The sequence below is a fragment of the Rhincodon typus genome, chromosome 15 (genome assembly GCF_021869965.1).
Source record: "Rhincodon typus isolate 14 chromosome 15, sRhiTyp1.1, whole genome shotgun sequence".
NCBI lineage: Eukaryota > Metazoa > Chordata > Chondrichthyes > Orectolobiformes > Rhincodontidae > Rhincodon > Rhincodon typus.
In genome coordinates, this window is record NC_063346.1 from 2,658,944 (window position 1) to 2,674,618 (window position 15,675).

A 15,675-nucleotide genomic window follows, 5' to 3' on the forward strand; every position below is an offset into this window, starting at 1 on the left:
TGTCCATCCAATAACTCTTAAGAGAAGGGACTAGAAGAAGCAGAAGGAACAAGGAGTACAGGAGGGATGAGGAGTAAAGGGGCTGCTATCAAAGGTAGAGAGAAAGTCTGGGAACAGGGAGAGTGCACGGTGTCAGTCTCATGCACTTTTCTTTTCCAAACTGAGTCTCTGAATCTGCCATCAGAATAAGGCAGCTCAATTTAGCCAAGTGATGTCAGGGAGCCCGAGTGTAATCAGCTGATATTTCCCTTCCTCTGTATTACTGATATATTTCTGCATCACATACTAAACATCGTTATCACCATTTGTGAGAACCTTATAAATGGATATACATAGGTTAGGAGAGTAGGCCAAAATGTGGCTGATGGAGTTTAACATGGTAAGTGTGAGGTCATGCATTTTGGTCGGAAAAATGGGAAGGCAACCTACTATCTAAATAGGGAGACACTTCAGGGTACTCCGGTGCAGAGGGATCTGGGTGTCCTTGTTCATGAGTCACAGAAAACTAGCATGCAGGTACAGCAGATAATAAAGAAAGCAAATGGAATGTTGGCTTTTGTAGCTAAAGGAATCGAATATAAAGGTAAGGAGGTATTGGTGCAACTATACAAGGCATTGGTGAGACTGCACCCGGAGTATTGTGCACAGTTTTGGTCCCCTTATGAGGAGGGATGTGGTGGCATGGGAGGCAGTTCAGAGAAGGTTTGTTGTATGAAGAGAGATTGAACAGTTTAGGCCTATACTCTTTGGAATTTAAAAGAAAAAGGGGAGATCAAATTGAGGTATTCAAGATGATAGAAGGTACAGATAAAATAGATGTAGAGCAGATGTTCCCTCTTGTGGGGCATTCTAGGATGAGAAGTCATAGCCTTAGGATAAGGGGTAGCAAATTTAAAACAGAGTTGAGGAGAAACTACTTCTCCCAAAGGGCTGTAAATCTGTGGAATTCGCTACCCCAAAGTGAGCTCGATACTGGGACAGTGAGTAAATTTGAGGAGGAGTTAGACAGATTTTTGACTGGTAATGGGTTGACCGGTTATGGGGAGAAGGCAGGAAAATGGGGGTGAGGAGCATATCAGCCATAATTGAAGCAGATTCAATGGGCCAAATGGCCTAATTCTGCCCCTATTTCTTATGAACTTATAAAGTGACAAGTGTCTACCTGTGGTCCATTTAAATCAGTTACCAGTCAGAACCAAATTCATTTTCATTTTGACGCCCTTTTTGAGAAAGGGTGGTTTTGGCATGATATTTGAAGAATCAGCTCACCCAGCTCCATGCAATTGCATGCCGAGAGCAGAAATTTAAATCATCAAACCACAAATGAAAACTCACTACCCCACTGCCATCTTATTCAGTATCTGAACAATTCCCACATACCATCACTTGCCTGTCTTCATATATCAAAGCAACATCAAATCCAGAACAAGGCTTTGCATAAGATTTCTAGTAAATTAACAGTACTTAAACATAAAGACACAGGTAGAATAGTAAATGTGAAACTAGGAGTGTTTGCACTTCATCAAAGTAACCAGGTGCCTGCAAGTACCACACATTCTCTTTCACCACCAGACAAAGCAAGAGAATTCAGTCAGTTCATACCTGACTTGACGTTAGGCGAAATGTGGCAACACTTGTTGGAGCAGAAGGCCTGGGAGAGATGCTTCCTGGGCGCTGTGCCTGGGCTTGAGCCTGAGCCAATGCTTGCTGAGGAACCATGACAAGTTGGCCGCTCTCTGTCCGGACCAAAATCATTCCTAGAAAGGAAGTCAAGAAATGATTCAGGTTTGCTGCAATCTAGTTTAATTTTGTACAGAAAACACATTAAAAACTATTCTAGGCAAAAGTTGAAAGGCAGAATGTGTCAATCACCATATTGGTAGTCAAATGATAACATGGAACTGTTGATTAATCATAGTGATCAATCACTTGTCAATTCAGTTCCAACAGATCCAAAGGCCTAAAGTCAACGGACAGGAAAATATTTTTCATCCCTCTAAAGAAAGGAAACATGCCTCATTTAGACTAGATCAAAAGGTAGGAAACTTCAACCATCAGTTTTGAATGTTTGGGAGTTGGGGGGAGGTGAGATTGGCAGCAGCTATGGGGGGGGAACGAGACGGATGAGAGTCACAGGAGTGGGCGTGGATGGGGAGAGCAGGTGACAGGTGTAGGAGAGAGACAGGGAGTGGAGGAAGGAGGGAAATCAGCTTGGAGCAAAGACACCTATGAAATTGAGAGTTAACATTTACATCGGCTTGCAGTAAGCTGCTTATGAGATCGAACATTCTCACTATGCTCCACTAACAAGCTGGAAATTAAGCAGAATGAGGATCCACGCATACAACTTTGGGACGATCAGGCTGCAATTTAACAGCTCATCTAAATAATACTACCTTCAGTTACTCTCATTGGGAGTTTGTCTAGACCTGATTCTAGAATGTCTCAACTAGGAACTAAATCCACCACCATGTGACTTAGATAGGAGTGTGCTATCTGCCATGTTCATCAAAATAACTGACACCTAATGTTAGTCCATTCAACCTATTTCCAACATGCTAAATTCTGTAGGTATTGTCTTCCCAAACAAGTTTCACTTTTGACGAAACATCGTGTAACATAATACTCAAAGTGTAGATTCCTGCACCTGATCATGTAACACATTCCCGAATTGAAAACAAAGCTAATCTCAAATCGTAAGTAAATTTTCAGACATTGCATTCAAATATAAAAGTTGACCACTGCATACATATAAGTATAATAGATTCAAAATGAACATGGACTTCTCTTTTCGGCATTGATATAAATGATTTGGATGTCAAAATATGAGGTGTGGTTACTAAGTTTACAGATGACGCCAAAATTGGAAATGTTGCGGACAGCGAAGGTTACCTCAGAGTACAACGAGATCTTGAGCAGATGGGGCGATGGGCCAAGGAGTGGGAGATTGAGTTTAATTTAGATAAATGTGAGGTGCTGCATTTCGGAAAGGCAAACCAGATCAGGACTTATACATTTAATGGGAAGGTCCTGAGGAGTTTTGCTGAACAAAGAGACCTTGGAGTGCAGGTTCATAGGTCCTTGAAAGTGGAATCACAAGTAGATGGGATAGTGAAGACAGCGGTTGGTATGCTTGCTTTCATTGGTCAATGCATTGAGTCTAGGAGTTGGGAGGTCATGTTGCAGCTGTACAGGACATTGGTTAGGCCACATTTGAATAACGCATGCAATTCTGGTCTCCTTGCTATAGGAAGGATGTTGTGAAACCTGAAAGGGTTCAGAAAAGATTTACAAGAATGCTGCCAGGGTTGGAAAAGGTTTGAGCTATAGGGAGAGGCTGAATAGGCCGAGGCTATTTTCCTGGAGCATTGGAGGCTGAAGGTGACCTTATAGAAGTTTATAAAGTCATGAGGGGCACGGATAGGGTAAAGAGACAAGGTCTTTTCCATGTGGTGGGGAATGTCCAAAACTCGAGGACATAGGTTTAAGGTGAGAGGGAAAGATTTAAAGGGACGTAAGGGGCAACATTTTCACACGGAGGGTGGTGCGTGTATGGAATGAGCTGCCAGAGAAAGTGGAGGAGGCTGGTACAGTAACAACATTTAAAAGGCATATGATTAGGTTAGATGAATAGTAAGGGTTGAGGGGGATATGGGCCAAATTCTGGAAAATTGGACCAGATTTATTTAGGGTATCTGGTCGGCATGACGAGTTGGACCAAAGGGTCTGTTTCGGTGCTGTATATCTCTATGACTCGAATATAAATAATTCCCGCAATATATAGTTACAACTACAATCCACACAACAATACTCCATGTGTACCATGAGAGGGAGCTGTCCACAATGTGATGGGCACAGGTAGACACTGGTCACAATGAAACCAAAAAGCAAAGTACAAACTGCATCCTCAAGTTGCCCCAATGAATGACAGAACAGTTCTGCAACATAATACAATACAAATCAGAGAGATCAAAATGGTGACAGGACAGAAGGTGATCATTTGGCCCATCATGTCTGTATCAGCTCTCTGCAAGAGCAACTCACTCTGTTTCTCATGTTATAACAAAGCTTTGAAAATACTTCATTGACTGCAAACCACCTAAAGATGTTCTGAACTCTTAAAGGCCAAATAGGATTGTTAGTTTATCCTCATGCAGCTGATGTTTTACAGTGCTACCAATTGCTTCATATAACCTAAGAGATCTAAGACAGCAGATTCAATTTAACCCTTACCAAGTATCCTTGCTCCATGTCATCCCCAAACTGGAAGGAACCATCACCATCCAGTCAAAGGAAATACAAAAGCCTTGGCTCACAAGAACTATCTTTATAAAGGAATTCAAATTCCATTGGATGTCCTGACCACAATATCATACTAAATCTGACCACAATCGATTTGCATAGATTTTCCAATTTTTCTACATTTCTATCTCTTTTCCACATTACCTAAAGGAAACAAACAGATAACCTGTCAAGACTGGAAGTATTGCAAAGATACCACCTCATGCCCGAGGTCTGTACCAAGTTGATCGGTATCTGACTAGAGGCGGCAACTCTCTCAAATTCACAGCTTCGACCACACAGAGAGAACATTCAGGGAAAAAGAAACATGAAGGTGAAAAACACATCTCAGCAACCTAGCACGAGCTCTGAAGAATGTGATGAAGCGAGTTGATAGAATCCATCTAAACAACAGCTTGGGTGAGACACAGGGGAACTGGCAATGAGTCAAGGAAGGAGGTACATTGCCAATTAGCTAAAGGTCTATGCAGGGTCTGGGAATTGAAAGCCTTCCAAATATCACAAACAAAACAGGTTTCTCCAGAGAATTTACTAAATAAAAACGATCAGCTAATCTGAGTCAATTCAGTGTCAAACACACTGTTCTAAATCACTATGTTTAGTCTGCATATAATTAATGCCAAACATAATTGTTACACAAGAGTTAAAAGGAAGATCACTCATTTTCTACGGTTGCATTGTATTCATAGATGTTATACACTACTATTCATCACACAAATTAGATTTCTCAAGCCTAAATACTGAGAAATAACCAGTTTCTGTGAGCACTCTCCCTATAGGTGCATACCTCCATTCACATCAACTCATTTTCCAGAGGATTTTTTGGGGTTTGTGTTTAGGGTTCAGTTGACTTTTCCCAGACTTTCAAGCTAGAAAACTAAAATAAACAGCTCTCTCAGACAGAAATAATTGGTGGTGGTTTAACCTGAAGGTCATCATGTCTCAGGCAAAGGGAGAGGTTACAGAAGCAGCATCCTTCATGGTAATCTCAGCTGGTGCAAGAATTGAACCCACACTGTTGCTATTATTCTGCATCGCAAACCAGCCATCCAGCCAACTGAGCTAACCAAATTCATTTTTTTAAGCAGAAGGACCACATGAAGATTGTTGTAACCTTGTTAACAAGACATACAAATCTGACAAGAGCAGAAACAATGGAAAGGGTAGCATGTAATGTTACCAAATTTGCTGACAGTACAAAAATTGGTGGGATGGCATGCCATGATGAGGACATAAGGAACCTGCAAGGGAGTCCCAGAGGGACACAGGGCTGCTCTCTGAGAGACATGACTGCTGGTGACTTAACCTGAGGGTCACTACATTTCATTTTGGTTCAATTACTTTCTTTTTTTTAGAAATGGAGAGAGATTCCTAAAAAATACAACACAGAGATCTGAGTGTTCTTGAGCATGAAACACAAAGAGATAGCATGCTGATGCAGCAAGTAATTATGAAAGTAAATGCAAGTTTGGCCTTTAATTGCTCAGTGTTTGAAGTTTAAGAACAGGGAAATCTTGTTACAACTTGGCTACAATAGTTTGGGGAACACAATGGTGAAAAAACAATGTCAAACATTCAAAAGAGTGCATGGGTGGGCTGCAACAATTTCTCATTCCTGGCAAGTGCAAAGTAAAACAGAAAAGGCAGCCAAACCTGTGGCTTACTAGGGAAATCAGACACAGTATTAGATCCAAGGAAGAGGTATACAGTTTGGCCAGAAAAAATAGTCCTGAGGAATGAGAGCAATTCAGAAATTAGCAAAGAAGTAAAACGGGATTAATTAAGAAAAGGGAAACAGAGTATGAGACTAAGTTTGCACAGGGCAGCACGGTGGCTCAGCGGTTAGCACCGCTGCCTCAAGGTGCCAGGGACCTGGGCTCAATTCTGTTGTCACACACTGTCTGTGTGAAGTTTTCCCCATGTCTGCGTGGGTGCTCTGGTTTCCTCCCAGAGTCCAAAGGTATGCAGGTTCGGTGGATTGGCCATGCTAAATTACCCATAGTATTCAGGGATGTGTAGGTTAAGTGCGTTAGCCATGGGAAACGGAGGGTTACAGAGATAGGGTAGGGGGAAATGGGGATGGATCTGAATGGGATGCCCTTCAGAGAGTCGGTGTGGACTTATTGGGTCGACTGACCTGTTTCCATGCTGTAGTGATTCTGAAAGAAGAAGACTGACTGTAAAAGTTTCTACAGGCACATGAAGGGAAAGAAGACTGGTGAAGACAAGTGTAAGTTCCTTACAGTCAGAAATAGTGGCATTTATAATAAGTATCAAACTGCATGACAGACTGACTAAATTTATACTTTAGTTCTGTGCTCACAAAACAGGACACAAATAACATACCAGAAATTTTGGAGGACACAACTTAAATTTAATTTCAGGCTTTCTCTCTGCTTCACTTTTTAAATAGAAGAGTTATATTATCTCACTTTCAATCTATAGGAATTGTTACAAATTCTTTAGAGTCTAATGAATCTTGGAAGATGACCATAACGCATTCAATATTTCTAGGGTTTTCTGTGACAGGGAGTAACTGAAGGAAATCATATTAGCAGGGTCACAGCATTGGGGAAATTGATGGGATTGAAGGCCGATAAATCCCCAGACCCTGATAATCCGCATCCCTAAGTGTTTAAGGAAGTGGCCCTTGGAATATTGAATGTGTTACGGTCATCTTCCAAGATTCATTAGACTCGAAAGAATATGTAACAATTCCTACAGATTGAAAAGTGAGCTAATATAACTCTTCTACTTAAAAAGTGAGGCAGAGAGAAAGCCTGAAATTAAAGACCAGTCAATTTAGAAACATAGAATGATAGGAGCAGGAGGCGGCCATTCGGCCCTTCGAGCCTGTTCCGCTATTCATCACGATCATGGCTGATCGCCCCTCATTCGTCTGAACTCCAGCGAAAACAATCCCAACCTAGTCAATCTCTCCTCACACGTCAGACCTTTCATACCCAGAATCAGCCTGCTCCCTCGAGAGCAACAGCATTCTTCCTCAGAAATGGAGACAAAACCTGCACACAATATACTAAGTGTGGCCTCACCAAGGCCCTGTATAATCTGCAACAACACATCCCTGCTCCTGTACGCGAAACCTCTCGCAATGAAGGCAACATACCATTCGTCTTCTTTACCGCCTGCTGCACCTGCATGCTTACCTTCAGCGATCGGTGCACAAGGACACCCAGGTCCCGCTGCACACTCCCCGCTCCCAATTTACAGCCGTTCAGGTAGTAACCTGCCTTTTTTTTTGCTTCCAAAGTGAATTACCTCATATTTATCCAAATTATACTGCATCTGCCATTGATCTGCCCATCCACCCAACCTGTCCAGATCATGCTGAAGGATCTCCACATCTTCGTCACAGTTCACCTTCCCACCCAACTTGGTAACATCTGTAAACTTGGAGATGTTACATTTTGTTCCCTCATCCAAATCATTAATATATATTGTGAATAGCTGGGGTCCCAGCACCGCTCCCTTTGGCACCCCACTAGTTACTGCCTAGAATTAGTTCATTCCTACTCTTTGTTTCCTCTCTGCCAACCAATTTCCTATCCATCTCAATACATTTGCCCCAGTCTCATATGTTTTAATCTTGCACAATAATCTCTTATGCGGGACTTTGTCAAACGCTTACTGAAAGTCCAAATATACCACATGGACTGGCTCGCCCTTGTCAACTCTACTAGTTACATCTTCATTGAATTCCAACAGATTTGTCGAGCATGATTTCCCCTTCACAAATCCCATTGGTGGGGAAAATGCTGGAGTCCATTTTAAAAGATTTAATCATGCTACACTTGGAAAACAGTGGCAAGATTGGACAATCAGCATGGATTTACAAATGGGAAATCATGCTTGACAAATCTACTAGAATTCTTTGAGGATGCAGCAAGTGGAGTTGATGAAAAGTAGCCAATGAACATGACGTATTTGGACTTTCACAAGGCTTTTGACAAAATTCCACAAGAGATTAATTTTACATGCTAAAAGGCATGGGACTGAGGGTAGTGCATTGAGATGGATAGAAATCTGTTTATCATTGAGAAAGAAACAGTAGAAATAAACAGGTCTTTTTACATATGCCAAGCAGTAGCTAATGGGGTACTGCAGGAATCAATGCCAGGATCCCAACTATTCACTCTATATATTAATGATTTAGATGAGGAAACTAAATGTAATCTCTCAAAATTTGCAGGTGACACAAAGTTGGATGGGAGGTTGGGATGTGAGGTGGATGCTGACATGCTTTAGTGCAACGGGGACAAGATCAGTGAGGGAAAAAATGCATGGCAGATGCAGTTTAATGTGGATAAAAGAAAGGCTATTCACTCTGATAGCAAAAACATGTAGATAACTATCAGAATAGCGATAGACAAGGAAAGAGGGAGGTGCAATAAAACCTGGGTGTCTTCGTAACCACCAGTTGTTGAAAATAAACATGCAGGTGTAATAGACAGTGAAGGTTGCAAATGGTATGTTGGCTTTCTCAGCAAGAGGATTTGAGTACAGGAGCTGAGATGTCTTACTGCAATTATACAGGGGTTTGCTAAGACTGCACCTGGAGGGTTGTGCACAGTTTTGGCCTCCTTATCTGAGAAAGGATGTTCTTGGAAGGAGTGCAGTGAAAGTTTACCAGCTAGATTTCTGGGGTGGCAGGACAGACGTATGGGGACAGTTTGAATCAGTTAAGATTATATTTTTCGGAGTTGAGAAGAATCAGGGAGGATCTCACAGAAATCTATAAAATTCTAAACAGTTAGACAGGTTAGATGCAGGAAGAATGTCCCCAATGATGAGGGAGTCCAGAACCAGGGGTCACAGTTTAAAGATACTAAATCATTTAGGACTAAGGTGAGGAGAAATTTCTGACAGTGGTGAGCCCATGGAATTTGCTATCACAGAAAGCAGTCGAGGCCAAAAGACCATCATTTCAACAACAAGTTGAATATAGCACTTGAAGTGAAAGGGATCAAAGGATGAGAGAAATAAGTGGAGACAGGCTATGGACTTGGACCATCAGCCATGATCATAATGAATGGTAGAGCATTTACCATTCAAAGGGCTGAACGGCCTAGTCTGGCCCTATTTTCTATGTTTCCATGTAACTGTACAGGTATTGATGAGGTGCATAGTATATTTAAGGCAGAGTATTGACATTGGAAGCAGTTCAAAAGAGAGTCACTCAGTTGGCTCCTGGGATGAATGGAATTTATCAAGAATGGCTAAGCAGATTAGGAATGATCTTAATGAAATATACAAGATATTTGAGGAGTCTTGACTGGGTAGATGTTTAGAAGATTTTTCCACTAGTGGGGAAATCCATTCAAAACTGGGATATAAAGGAATTCCTTCTCTCAAATAGCATTTAATGCTTGGAGTTGTCTAGCCCAGAGTGTTGTGGAGGTTAAATCACAAAGTATTTGAAGAGAAAGTCAACAGATTTTGAAATGTTGAAGAATTGAAGACGATAAAGAGCTGACATAACAGAGTTTAGATCCTGACTAGATCAGCCATCTAATAGAATGGGGGGGGCAGGCTTAAGGGCCAAATGTTCTACTCCTGCTCCTATTTTTATCCTCTGCAGTAAGTTATTCATGACTGGAGGTGGTAGGACTGCACAGCTTAGATCAGATTCATTGGCTGTGGAACTGCTTAGGTCTGTCTATTGCTTGCTGTTTCTGCTGTTGGTACAAAAGTAGCCCTTCATTTTAGCTTCACCTGGATGACACTTCATTTTCTAGCCTGGTGCTACATTGCTTATTGAACCAGGTCATTCTTTCAGCTCCAAACTACAATAGAGTCGGAGATTTGGCAGGCTATGAAATTAGACTACGACTGAATACATGTCTGCTGCTGCTGATTCATTCTGGGTTGACTTCCCATTCAGATAGATACAAGAGATCCTAGCCCAGTGTTTGAAGACTTTTCTCCGAATATTACAACCAAAGGATCACCCCTTAACCAAAACCACCAGAACAGAACAAGAGATCATTGCTATCTATAGGGATGGCGTGTTAAATGTTAAAGAAAAGGGTTCTAAAAAGATAGTTAGACATTAAGTGAGAGGAAATGCTGTTAAAATAAGTTCAAACATCTGCACAACAATGGACACAATATCTGTAGAAAAACAAAGGGGAGCTGAAGACAAATGTGCTCTGGGAGTCACCAGACATGGCAGGAATTACGGACACATGGTGTAAGAAAAATCAGGACCAGGAGTTAGACACTGTAGGCTTGTATATATTCTGAAAAGAATTAGGGTAAACAAAAGGTGGATGAGTTGTAGTTATTAGGAGAACAATGTTTGTATAAAAAGAAGGAAGCAGCCACTGGCAAGTTAAGAATAGAACACATAGATAGTAAAATAAGATAATGAAGGATCAATCACAAGGAAAAGCATAATCTGCATGTCATCTAACAATGGAAGGAAGATAGCTAATAACTATGAAAAGTGGGGATGATCGAATAAACACCAAATATTAATCATGGAGAATTTCAGCACCAACAATAAAGAAATCGTAAAACAATTCAGACCTACGAACTAATGGATTGCAGATCACCTCAAATGTGAAAAAACTGCCAACGAGGCCATGTGGAGGGAAGCTTTGAAGTTTGATTCAGCTTCAACACCATCACCAAAATATAACTGTCAGCTCCATGCACAGTCATGCTAATCCTTTATTGGACTGCTCAGTCATGAGCAGATCCACCAAAAACGAAGAAATCATTTACAACTTGGAATAACTGAAACAAGAAATCAACCACGGTGACTCACAATAGGACTTATTCAATTGTGACCTGGAGTCTCAACCTATCTGCCCCTGCTCATTTCTATTCCAAGAATGCTGATCGTAAGTGGAGTGCAAGGCATATCAAATTATGCAATAAAGACAATGAAACTTGGACCTTTGCAGCTCAGTACAACTTAACAACGGGAAACTTATTTTCACAGATTTAATGCCACACGTTCTACATTTTTCACACAAATTCACAGCTGCTGCACCACAATGAAGGTCCTCACGATCAGGTGGCACGATGGCATTTTTACAAGATGCTCTAGCTATCAACATTAGGCAAGTAACCTATTTAATTATGTCACATGACAGGCATTCTCAAACTGTGTCAAATGAAATGCATAACCACCCAGTGGTTATCCCTTACAAAAGTTCCAGTGGACAAGGGAACTTGCTCAGCAAGATTCCAGGTTTGATTCCATATCTATGCTCTCAACTAGAAAAGTAGTTGGGACACAATCGGAATCAGTCTTCCAGGATCAGGCAGAGAGAAAGTCATGGTTCACTGCTCCTTAATTTTAAAATTGTGCTATTATACTTTTAGAGAATGGGACACATTGAGCTGAATATGCTGGCAACTTATTGCGTGGATTTTATTTACCTATTTAGTTACCTCGTAACTCCCACTATCATTTGCCTTTGGTACTACCACGATAGAAGTAGCTCCATTACACCATTAAGACCTCAATCTCATCTTTTCAGCTCTTAATCGATTTTCTCCCTTAGAACATAAGGCACGAGACAAAGTCTTAGTAAACTGGTATAGCATTCGCAGGAATCCAAATGTTGGGCTCTAATCCTTGAATTGGTGGCCAGTTTCACTCAACACCCAAGGATACTTGGTTATCTTGTGTTATGCTTCTGTTTGAAAAACCTTGTTTCAGTTTAGTTTCAGTCCTTTTAACCAGTTCCTTCCAAGCAAGGGCGGATTTTAACCTTCGTTATAATAATGGTTGACTTTGCCCACTGCTCATCATCGTTGACTCAAGTTGTAATTTTCCCCAAAGTGGGAACTTCCTCTCCTCCATAAATGGTGTGTAAGATTTCCACAACTGATGTTGACCAAAGTTTTGTCAGTGTAGCAATTAAGGAATTATGGAGATCAATTTAACTGTAGCAACCTTCCACATCCACTAGGGCACTATGCAATGTTGGACAACAATGCCGTGAATTTTCAGCTGACATCTGACTCCTTATTGTACAGTCGGTTCTGCTATAACGCAATAGTTGCATTTCTGTGCAACATCACGTTATAGAAAATCGCATTATAGAAATAACAAGGCCTATGGGAAAAGTGGCGTTAAGGGCAGACCAGCAAAAAAAAACTCAAAAGTCTAAGAAATAGGATAGCACAATTTGAATAAATGTTTAATTCATACCTAATAATAAAATAAAAGTAAATTTAATACTTTATCTTGAAAACTGCCAAGATGATTTGATGGGGGAGGAGGTTGTACTGTACCTCTCACAGAAAGCACTTCACAACAAAGCCCGTGAAATGATCACATGGTGCCAGCGTGGAGACTCTTTTGGGGCTAACATTGTAAATTGGGGAACGATCATGTGATGTTGACTCACACTTTTCCACGCACAGATGGAGTCACATAATATCCAACACAGTTCACATTTTAGAAATAGTGTCCCCTATTCGTCAACCTGATGGAACATGCATTATAGCAGAACCTATTATATGTATCTTAACTGACCCCTCATTGACCTGACCCACAAGTTTTGGAATGCAACGTTGTATAGTAACCCAGGCAAGAATCGGCTTTAGGGAAGCTTAATTAGATAAAATGATCACATCCTCAGAAAATCCCGATGTTTCACAGCCAATGAGTTGTCTTCTCAGACAACATGACAACCTATTTGTGTAATAACTTGATTACATGTTCAATTATAAAGAGGGGCTTAAATACACCCTACTGACTCAGAAGTAAGGTGGCTTTGACTAAGTCAATCTTGCACTGTGCACTGTTTACATCTGAAATTTGCCTTAACTTCCAACATGAATCCAACCTCAAAATATTTTTTCTAATAAATCCACAGAGTGCAAACAGAAAAATCAACAGTTCCTTCAAGTGATTCAAATGCTGCTCCGACAAGTTTTAGAAGCAATAATAAAGAATAAATAAAAACTTGCTACTATTAGTTCAATATCATCTGTGAAGTTGTTTTTTCTAAACTGCACCTTCACTGAGCTAAGTTGCAAACTAATCGTGGCATTAAACAAAATGCAGCTGTTACAACTTTGGAGACACAGACAGACAAGTGCTTCCTTTGTGCAAGCAATACATTTTCACAATGTTGTTAACATGTGACAGATGGCTGGAAATGTACAAAGCAATAATCTAACCAACAAATTCAAGTGACCTCACAACATACTTCACGTAGTTTATAACTGTCACTGAAACTGTGAAATGGATGACAGGATGTTCTCGCATAAATGCAGCCTGATGGGACTTTTCAGTTCTTGTCATCAGTCACAGTTATGCTGACACACTACCTTGTTATTATTAAAATGAGTTAGATGCTACCTCATGATAGGTAACAATTCAAGATACAAGAACTGGAGCCTTAAAATACCTCAACTAAATGGTAATTTTCTAGGAAAAGCATAGAAGGTTACAGTTCAGAAAGCCATTTGGTCCATCACATCTGTGCTACTTCTTCGCTGGAGAAATCATAAATCAACTTCTCTGCCCTGATTCTCCCATTATCAAAATCTTTCGTTTCAGCAACTGGCAGAACAACTCCAGATTATGAAGTACTGCATGCTTCTACACTGTCTGGACAAACTTCTCTTCACCATTATCCTTAGAGCGACAATTTGCAATGTAAGACCTTTGCCGCTGACGTCGCAACAAGATAGCGTAGTCCTTCCCGACTCTCACCATCAGACTTCTGTTTAAACATCCTCAGATGACATCTCAACTATCCACAGATCCACATTTTAGCTCCATTTATGACAAAATAGTCAACGCATTCAATGAACAATAATCTTGGTGTAGACAACAGGCCGCGTAGGTGTCGCCCTCTCCACTGCCACAGCTCAAGTCAGGAATGGAAGCCAACTTTGCTGGCCTGTATCCATGGATGATGTATTGACCAATGCCAAAGAACAAAGAACAGTACAGAATAGGAACAGGCCCTTTGGCCTACCAAGTCTGCACCAACACATGACACATTCTAAAATAAAAACCACTTGTCTCTATACAGTCCATATCCCTTTATTCCCTTCCTATCTGTCAAAATGACTCTTAAATGTTGCTTTTGTATCTGCTTCTAACACCACCTTTGGCAGTGCATTTCAAAGCATTTACCACCCTCCGTGTAAAGAAAAACTTGCCTCTCAACTCCTTTAGAGTTTCCCCCATTCACCTTAAGCCTATATCCCCTTGTAATTGGCATTTCTATCTTGGGGGAGAAACGGTCCAACTATCCAATCTATCCACACCTCTCAATTTTGTAAACCTCTGTCAGGCTGTCCCTCAGACTTCAACGTTAAAGTGAAAATAAACCAAGTTCATTCAATCTCTCCTCAGAGTCAAAACCTTCCAAACCAGGCAACATCCTAGTAACCCTGAAAAATTAATCCTCATGACCAGTGTTTACTACTGATCACCAACTGTAGATTACCTTGTATATCATAAACGACACAAAAGTGTCACCTGAAATATGGGTTAGTGGGTCACACTCTCAGGTGACTCAGGGGTCACTGGGACCAATCTTAATCCAGTGATTTGGGCAGAAAATTTAGCACAATGCGAGTGCAGTTTTGTTAGAGTTGTCACCTTTCAACTGAGATATTAACCAAGGATCTTTTAATGTGTATTGTAAAGTATTCCTGGCATTTTTTAAAGAAGGTGAGCAGGGGAGGTCTGCAATGACCCGGTCACTCTTCATTCCTCAAACATGTCATTATATTGCCATTTGTCAGAATATGCTGTGCATAAATTGGCTGCCATATTTCTCACAACAGTAACTACCTACTTAAACAATTTCAGGTACTTGAGGTCCTTTGGGTTCTGAAACTGTTCAAACTTCTCTAAATTCTGCTGGAATACTCCAGTTTCTCACAGAGGTAAAGGGAAGCTGCAACAGAGCTGGGGGTGTGGGTGCTCATAACATGTGAACGTGGAGAGTGTGTGGAAGAGGCCAGAACAACAGACTTACAATTTAAAAATAAGAGATTACCAATTTAAGACAGAGCTGAGAATTTTTCTCTTGGAGTCAGAGGTATAAGCATCGAAACAGACCTTTTGGTCCAACTCATCCACGCCAACCAGATATCCTATATAAATCTAGTCCCATTTGCCAGCATTTGGCCCATATCCTTCTAAACCCTTCCTATTCAAATACCCATCCAGATGCCTTTTTAATGTTGTAATTGTACCAGCCTCCACTACCTTCTCTGGAAGCTCACTCCGTGCATGCACCACCCTCTGCCTATTTACCCTATCCATCCCCCTCATGGAATCATGAGACTTTGGAATGCTCTCCTTCAAAGATGATTGAAGCAGAATCTTTCAATATTTCTAAAGCAGAATCTTTCAATATTTCT

At 40.8% G+C, this 15,675-nt stretch overlaps 1 protein-coding gene across 1 annotated transcript in view; it reads right to left on the bottom strand.

Annotated features, from left to right (window-relative positions):
• LOC109911923 (transcription initiation factor TFIID subunit 4-like) overlaps nt 1–15,675 on the bottom strand; it is a 151,159-nt gene that overhangs the window by 130,220 nt on the left and 5,264 nt on the right. Inside the window, exon 2 of the mRNA XM_048605910.1 lies at nt 1,603–1,757. Coding sequence (XP_048461867.1) covers nt 1,603–1,757 — 155 coding nt within the window. The remainder of the gene's footprint in view (nt 1–1,602; nt 1,758–15,675) is intronic.